Source organism: Gadus macrocephalus, chromosome 9, assembly GCF_031168955.1.
Source record: "Gadus macrocephalus chromosome 9, ASM3116895v1".
Lineage (NCBI taxonomy): Eukaryota > Metazoa > Chordata > Actinopteri > Gadiformes > Gadidae > Gadus > Gadus macrocephalus.
In genome coordinates, this window is record NC_082390.1 from 17,908,412 (window position 1) to 17,917,668 (window position 9,257).

The 9,257-nt window shown below is 40.1% G+C and overlaps 1 protein-coding gene across 1 annotated transcript; it reads left to right on the forward strand.

Annotated features, from left to right (window-relative positions):
* Positions 1–12: 12 nt before the first annotated feature.
* LOC132465200 (ras-specific guanine nucleotide-releasing factor 1-like) lies at positions 13–4,118 on the forward strand. The gene is made up of 9 exons (XM_060062016.1): positions 13–190; positions 313–373; positions 482–585; positions 693–777; positions 961–1,158; positions 1,419–1,498; positions 1,608–1,725; positions 1,831–1,899; positions 2,198–4,118. Exons 1-9 carry the CDS (start codon positions 42–44, stop codon positions 2,288–2,290), a joined length of 957 nt encoding a protein of 318 aa, XP_059917999.1. The 5' UTR covers positions 13–41; the 3' UTR covers positions 2,291–4,118.
* The last annotated feature ends 5,139 nt before the right edge of the window (positions 4,119–9,257 follow it).

A 9,257-nucleotide genomic window follows, 5' to 3' on the forward strand; every position in this document is an offset into this window, starting at 1 on the left:
ATTTCTATCATTTCTGCTGTAAAAAAATAATGAAATGCTGAATGTTGGTTTCTGTGCCTGCATCTTTAATCCTCCAGGACTTTGAGAACAACAATGAATTAAAGTGTAAGGTCATTACATTCCTAGAGGAAGTGATCCACGACCCAGAGCTGTTGACCCAGGAAAGAAAAGCTGCTGCGAACATCATCAGGTATCAATAGTATTGATATATCAATACAACCAAATAACATAATGAGGATCCTTCAAGCATTTTGAAATACGATTCAACATGTGACTCACCGTGTTCCCCGCCCCCCTTTCTCTGCGTGACAGAACTCTGTCCCAGGAAGAACCAGGCGACAATCAGATCAGCCTGGAAGAGGTGATACGGCTGGTGAGTCACATAAACTGGTTTAAAGTCATCATCATTTACACCGTGAGCCAGGCGGTGCTCAGAGTAGAAGATGGTTGAAGTGACGTGTGTCATGCGGTGCGTTGACAGGCAGAAGGAGGAAAGGCCGAGCCCTTTGAGAACCTCTCAGCCCTGGAGATAGCAGAGCAGCTCACACTACTGGACCACCTGGTCTTCAAGGTCATCCCCTACGAGTGAGTCAGCCCTTCTGCAGCCAATCACGCCTTTATATGCCTGTCGCCCATACTTGGAGCCAACCACATTCAGCTACTTAGCTTGTTTTCACTCCTGCTCTTTTTAGAGAATTCTTCGGACAGGGATGGATGAAGAACGACAAAAATGAGAAGACGCCATACATCATGAAAACAACAAAGCACTTCAATGATGTGAGTTATTTTCACCAATGGTATCGTCTTTATGGTTATAATAATGAAGGAGATGACGCTTATGATGATGTTGATGATTATGATGACGATGGCGAAGATAACGGCGGTGATGTCGATGACGATGATGATTATTAGTATTCGGCTAGTGCGTTGAATGTGTCACGTATCTGTTGGTGTTGAAAGACAAGCAACCTGATCGCCACGGAGATCCTGCTCTGCGAGGACGTGGTGACGCGGGTCGCGGTGATAGAGAAGTGGGTGGCGGTGGCCGACATCTGCCGCTGTCTGCACAACTACAACGCAGTCCTGGAGATCACTTCCTCCCTGAACCGCAGCTCTGTCTTCAGGCTCAAGAAGACCTGGCTCAAGGTCTCCAAGCAGGTACCGTATATGGAGGCTTTCATTCAAATGGGTGCAAACTGCAAACTGAGGGTTGACACATTTTCAAAGGTTTTGAAATCGGACCCTACATGTCTCACCATATCACAAACAGATATATCTTCCAAAGGGATAGCCAAATAGCCTTAGTCCCTTCCGGGAGCAATAAACAACTTATATTGGGACAGTGAATGCTGAACAGCAAGTGAATGTGTGATCTGAATGAACTCTCGACTCTCAACTTATTCAACTTATTCTTTTAGACAAAGGCTGTGATTGACAAGCTCCAGAAGCTGGTTTCGTCCGAGGGGAGGTTCAAAAACCTGCGGGAGGCTTTGAAAAAGTAAGAATTCCGGTCCACGGATCATGTTGAATCCCCACCAAACCGAATCAATAAAGTGAACCGTGTGTCGTAGAATTCAGTCTGTATTCATTCTACCTTCTTCGTGAAGCTGCGACCCCCCCTGTGTGCCGTACCTGGGGATGTACCTCACGGACCTGGCCTTCATCGAAGAGGGCACGCCCAACTACACAGAGGACAGCCTGGTCAACTTCTCCAAGATGAGAATGGTGAGCATCCATCCGGAACCGTGCTGGCTGCTGCCTTCAACTGTACTTATTGAAATGCTAGAGATTTGGTTTGGGGTAAGAACAACTGCTTTGCTTGCTTCTCAGATTTCCCACATCATCAGAGAAATCCGACAGTTTCAGCAAACGGCATACAAGATCGATCATCAACCAAAGGTGAATTAAATGTACATTTACATGTAGACATTTTGAGCAGACACTTTTATCAGAAGCGACTTACAATTAGGCAAAGAAAAATCAAAGTATGCAGTCAAAATGTTAATGCTGCATGAATACGTTTCTTAAAAGCAAGTAGAGTGTAGATGTAAGAATCATAACGCAGATGTCTTGATGCATGTGTAGTGTCCAGGTCAGTTTTTGTGATGTTGTCCGGCTTGTCCTCTTATTTTGTGACACTATGCAGAATTCATCATATGCCGGATATGTCTTTATGTTATCTTTTGTTATCATGTAGGCAACAGAGTATTTGCTGGACAAGAGCACTGTGCTGGATGAAGAGAGTATGTATGAAGCCTCACTCAGAATCGAGCCCAAAGTGTCCAACTGATTACATTATTTTCCTTGTTAATAAAGTCAACATCAATACATGTAAACACTAACTTTTGTAAAGATGTATATGTCTAAAAATCTAAATATTTGCTCCTCTGTATAAAAAAATTATGTTTGGAATTGTTTTGACTCATTAACAAACGGTATGTTTTGTACGTTGAGTTTGTTTGTTCGGAGGCATAATAACAGAGGTCACTCTCTTTGTACAGCCTAGTGACCAATGACATTATTCTGCATTGTTTCATACCTTGTCAAATTTGCACTCTGAATACTTATGCTAACTGAATTCTGTGTTTGTGAGTGGTTGTTATCTATGCTTGATGTTTAACGATGATTCAGTAACTCTGCAAATAATGTAGCATTATAAAATATAACTGTATAAAATCAGGTAAAGCAGCACAGAGAATTTCACAATGGGAGTTGGCGACAATATATTTCAAGCATAGTTATTCTTACTATTCCAAAACCAAAATAAAGGGGTATTTATATCAGTACATGAAAACCCACTATTATTTTTTTCTCATACAGTTATACCTGGTGTCAGATTAAATTAACTCCTCTCCATCTAGATTAATTTATGAATAATAATCTGACATAACCCTCGATAGGGTCTGTACTTCAAATAGGCAATAATAACAAAGGCTCTTATTTGTGTTTATGGTTTGTAAAGGGAACAAGCAGACTCTACTGCTATACACACAACATGTTAGCATGATATAATATATGTATAATGTTTTTAAAGCAGAAACCCTCAACTTTCAACCTCATCCCATCGGGTTAAGATGTTAAGTGTTGTTGTGAAATGTTTACAATGATATTAAGTCACTCACATTTACTCTGACAGAGCAATATTTAACTCACGATTATCCTCCCATCTCCCCTCCCCCTATATGTTACTGCCACACGTCCTCTGTCATTTACTTCTATTTTAAAAGGGCCATCCAAGGTGTTTTCATCCTCCTTATGAACATATCTTATCATTTGAAAAATAAACTCACAGCTAATGAACAAACCCTCGTCCAAGAGAGAAAGATAGAAAGAAAGAAAGAAAGAAAGAAAGAAAGAAAGAAAGAAAGAAAGAAAGAAAGAAAGAAAGAAAGAAAGAAAGAAAGAAAGAAAGAAAGAAAGAAATGAAAGTAGTCCAATGGCAATGCATCAGGTTTGGTGGTTTAGAGAAAAAGGTTGTTGCTCTTTTATAATAAAGACAATCTGTTTTCTTTTTGTGTCATTCCCGTATTTGTGGAACATGACTGTATATCACTCTGTTAAATGTATTTTTGTTTAACAATATTATATGCGAATGATTTCTGCCTGCAGCATTAAAACACTATTTTTGTAGTAAAAAGAGGGACCTCTCTTTGTATGAGAAAATGGGAGTATTTTGTATTTTACTCAAGATACAGAATTGTGCTTTACATTTTGTACCTGCAACCCCTGCATATTTCTCAGTGTGGAACAGTTGAAGATATATGAAGATATATTGTATCTCAAGCTTGAATTAATACTGCTACAGTCGTGTTACCCTGAAACCACCAGTTATGACATGAATTTAAAGTGTTTTCCACTGATACTGTAATCCTGTCTATGATCACCCTTCAGCAGGAATATAGTAATGTAGTGCTTATTCTGTGAATATATGTATGTCATTTTACTAATTTTTTGTACAGAATATTGACGCTCATCTGGCGGCATGCAAAACCTTTACAGACACAATATTAAAGTGAACTATACGCTCTCATCATGTAAACACTTAAAAAACACATACTCCAAGCACATCAACTCACATTCACAAAGTATATAAATAAACATCTTTGCTGTTAGCAATACTACGTAGTATGAAAATTATATTTCAATCCTTATGCCCAGAGCCACCCAGTCGCCAAGAAAAAACGTTGACGGTGTACGTTTCCATGAACACTGGATACGTAGCATTTCAACGTAAAAAATAGCGTGTTATACCTACAGTATCCACGCGTGCTGCTGTGGAGGCGGGTTTCGGGGTTTGGGTTTCACGGCTTTCGCGGCAAATTGTGGACACGATTGTTTAGGGGGGGGGGGGGGGGAGGTAGACTGTTGTTGACCGGGGGGGGGGGGGGGGGGGGGACACGTTTGTTGAGGGGGGGGGGAGACACGTTTGTAGGGGGGGGGCACGCTCGACAACGAGAGTTGGTTTTTATTGAACGCTCGACAACGAGAGTTGGTTTTTATTGAACGAGACTTCAACAAGGAACAGCTGCACGAAACGATGGTCACGTCACTCTCGGTGACGGTGTCGACAACAATGAACACACGAACAATGTTAAAGGCACCCAGTGCAACTTTCGAGGCTTAAAAATAAACATTCAATTTCTAGTCTTTTTTACACGTAGTAAGTTTCAATAACTCCATACCATTACATACCGACATTTAAGCAGCAAAGATGAGACGTCGTTGTGTGGTGAGAACTGATACAAAATCGATAACAACAACAATGCCGCCATTTTCTTTCTTTTTTGTAACCTACAATAAATAAAGCAGGCTTCCAGTCAATGGAAAAATGGCTTCTCCCCACCGGCGATTGTTGTTGTTTACGATTTTCTATCAGTTCTCACCACACAACGACGTCTCATCTTTGCTCCTTGAATGTCGATACGTAATGGTATGGAGTTATTGAAACTTACTACGTGTAAAAAAGACTAGAAATTGAATGTTTATTTTTCATTGAATGTTTACATAAAGTTGCACTGGGTGCCTTTAATAGAACAACACACAACCACATAAGATCCCGAACCCATTAACCCCACTTAATCCTAACAACAAAACAAGTTAACAAAAGCCCCTTTTGTCAACTGACAACCCCAATTCCCAGAATCCCCCGCGGCTCCGGAACACGGCGTAGCCTATATTAATCTTTATTATCTGAATGGGAAATGCAATATTTTAGGACAGATACACCATTAAACGCGTTTCTAATGACATTTCTAGCGAGAAATGTACATTTTCCTTACATAATCTTCAGTCAGTGAATGTGTATGATCTTTATTAATCTTTATTATCTGAATGGGAAATGCAATATTTTAGGACCGAGTCACCGTTAAACGTGTTTCTAATAACATTTCTAGCGAGAAATATACTTTTTACTTGCATAATCTTCAGTCAGTGATTGCGTCTGATCTTTAGTTTTATAGTTATTAGGATATGATCGGCTCGCTCGCATGTTTCAACGACGTCAGGTTGTTAGGGACGCTGCTTTCTCTAAACTAGCAGCTCACGTGCTTCCTGCGTTTGTGTTATTAAACTGTTACTTTATGTAACTTTTAAGGATATCATCTTGTTAGAAACACGTATATCTGAGAGCCAACCCAGTCGCCAAAAGCATACGTTGACAGTGTACGTTTCGTGAACACTGGATTACGTCGCATTTCAACATAAAATAGCGTGTTATACACATACACACGCACACACGCACACACACACAAGCACACACACGCACGCACAGACACAGACACACACACACACACGCACACGGTGCATTTCGCTGCTAAAACAACAAAAAAATATTCCCTCAAATATTATTACTTTCAAAACGTTGGCCAAAATGGCCAAAAATATCATTTTTTATTTGGGATGCTTCTAGGACATTTTGGGTGGATTTTGAACGGTATGTGGGCAGCACGTTTTTTGCAGGACCTGGCAACCCTGCGCTGTTGCCCGAGATCTGGATCCACCACCCCCCCCCCCCTAAATAAATACTATGGCAGAATAAAGAATAAATTCATGCATTATCATTAAACTTGAACATTTGTTTTTACAGTAGATTGGTGGAGGGATGACGTATGTTGGCCAACCCGGAAGTTAGCGTCGACCTGGGTTCCCTTGACAAAAAGCCAACGGGTTTTTCCATTGGATTTTGGATTATTGCAGAAAAATTAGCATCTTTGAAGCACCTCCTCAAAAACTGAAAATAAATAAATAAAAAGAACCGTTTTCCAAAGAACGAAATGTAAACCAATGCATTCTGAATGGGAGTGTTTCTCCGATTTTTCCATGCTACCCAGAACGAAATGTAAACCCATGCAAATAAAGACTTCATGATCATAATAATTTAAATATCATTAATCTCCTGAGTGTGTTGGGTGGTATTCTATTTTTTTCAACGGGGCTGGTGCCGTCTCCTTTTGACCTTTTGACCCCAGACTTCTGGGGGAATAGCTGAATCAATTCATTAGTCAATCAGAAGCATGTAAATATCTTCCCGGTGGCGTAGGAGGACGAACAAGGTGTCCTTCACCTTGTTCGAACCCCTTTTATCAAAGGGGGTCTCAAAGGACTCATACGCTTCAACAGCGGCTGCAGCAGAAGTGTTGAGACGAAAGATGATATCAAGACATTTATAGAATATTCCCATTCACATGATTCTTCGCACGACCTGCAGGTTGGAGAGACTGAAATAACCCCCAAAATGAGTAATAATGTAAAAGCAGCCAAGTCCCACAAATTGCTTGAACTATTTATTTCATTCCATTGTTTCGTTGATATGCATAATTGAAACGTTTCAAGCATATGGATTTAATGCAATATCCACAAACAGTTCAAAATGGTACAATGAAATGTCTTGTTTATTGTATTAACCAGTTCATTTCTCTTTTGTGAAAGTCACCAAAAGTCGAAAAAAGTTAAACGCAAGGTCACAGGCTAACAGTGGAGCTGTGTTGGGAACCAGCAGCCAAGAGCTTCCATGGAAACTTTCTACCCATATTAAATAGATTTAGTTGGCAGTTCCTTTTCTGCCCATTCTTTTTTAAACTTGTGGAAGCACTTTGCAGTACTGGGAGACACCATTTCTAACGGCAATGGAGCTAGATTCTAAAAATATCAAAAGATGCCCAAAGCAAATACCTTTAACCCATAGTTGTGTTTTATCAAATTAAAACATTTCAGAGTTTCATTGACCACAAATTGAGCAGAAATATTTTGCATACAAATCTTTAAATAGTTTAACCACATTAAGAAAAATACATTCGTTAATTTTTTTTATTAGTGAAGCCACAAGTTTTGCACATTATCCAAACAGAATCCCTGAAATGTTGATATTTCAGCCCTTTCGGGTTAAAACAAGAGAAAAGGACAACCTAACAAGAGTGAAAAGTTTGGGTTAGGTGACCTATAGTTCAAAGATGTCCCTGGTCAGGTAGACTAAATAAAAGTGTATTCCCAATTGCTCCAGGACATTCGTGTAATTTACTTGTGAGCTCTCCCTCAAGCCTAGAGAGACATCAGTGTTGAACCACCAACTGAAAGAGGGTATTTGCCATTAGTATGAGTGACAACATTTCATGGCTATTAATTTAGTTCATTATATTTAGCCGATTTGAATAGACTTTTCTAGCAGGTGAGGCTGTCAAAGAACTAAATATGGAGCAACTACAAAAAGTTAATTTGCAGCATGACCAAATTATACAAAAAGTATGGGAACTGTTCTAGCAGATATGGTTTAGAAGTCTCTTTTGATAGGCAGTGTAGAATGTTGGTGTATTTTAGTGTCTCTCTGTTCACATTTCTAGTCTAGGGACAAGCCAGGGCCTCTCATACTGACGGGTTGTTCTGCCATTGTTATGTCTCAACAAGGTTGAACCGACCTGGTTCAACAAACTCTAAGTTAAAACCTTAACTCTAGGTTGACCAACTCTGAGCTGTAAAACTCTGAATTTTCGGTTTCAGAACAGGTGATAACGCTTAGTTCAATCAACTCTGAGTCAAGGTAACTCTGAGTGAAGCTCGTGCATGAGGATATAAAAAGCCCTCATCAATGGAACACAGATAACATGATTCACCATGGCAACAAGTACTAACAAGCCTCGATCCTCCTACTTCTCCCCAGCGGAGTTGCAAATCTTAATGACTGCATATGCAGAAAGCGAGCATATCTTTTTACTAAAAAGCAATACTATGGCAGCAGCCAAAAAGCGGGAGCTCGCGTGAAAAAAAATAGCTGACCGAGTCAGAGTATTTGAGAAAAAGAAAATGTTTTCTCTTGAATGTTCCACTTATTCAACAATTATATTCCATCTGTGTGTTTGTGCGCACAGGTGCAACCCAACAGGCCCCAAACGGACTTGGCTGCAACTAAAAATGAAATATAAAAATGTAGTTCAAACAGATAAGGTATAATTTAAGTACAAGCAATTGTGATGTTGTTTAGCCTGCCCTCATTAAACAGCATTTAGTGGCTGCATTCAACATGTGATAGATATATTTAAGTAATTCGGTAAATCTGCTAAACAAAGAAAAATCCCAACACTGCCAGTATTTAAAATTGTCTATATGAAAGCAACACCTAAATGCCTTTTCAAAGTCTCCGAATTTGTGTTTTCTGGTTATCTTAAAATTTTACCTCCATTATAGCCAACAGAAAAAAGGCAGAGTCAGTTAGAAATGATTGAAGCACATCAAGTCTCTAACAGCTCTTCCATCTCGTGCATCAGCAGGGGGGTCAGGATTATTATCTGGATCATTGGGGGAAAGAGTAGGACCTTGTTCTCCTCTAATAGTGGCAATGTTGTGGAGAACCAAACATGCCACTATAATGTCACAAGCCCTTTCCGGGGTGACCCTGAGCCTACGAAGGCACTGGAACCGGGCCTTGAGTATGCCGATGGTCATCTCCACTCTGGCTCGTGTCCTGCAGTGAGCCAAGTTGTAGTGTTGCTGTGGGCAAGGGTCAGGGTCAGGTTAAGGGGTCAGCAGATAGCGCTGGCAGGGGTACCCTCTGTCTCCGAGTAGATAACCATCAAACTCTCCTATGATAATACAAGATACACTTTATTGTTTCAGTTGTAATAGGAGGAAACAAAATATTGATCATAGGATATAACTATATACTGGATATATAAACTCACCACGGGCAAATCTGGCACTCAGTGTAGACTCACGAAACATTCGTGAGTCACACAGACCCAGGCCACTTCGCTTCCACATTATTTATC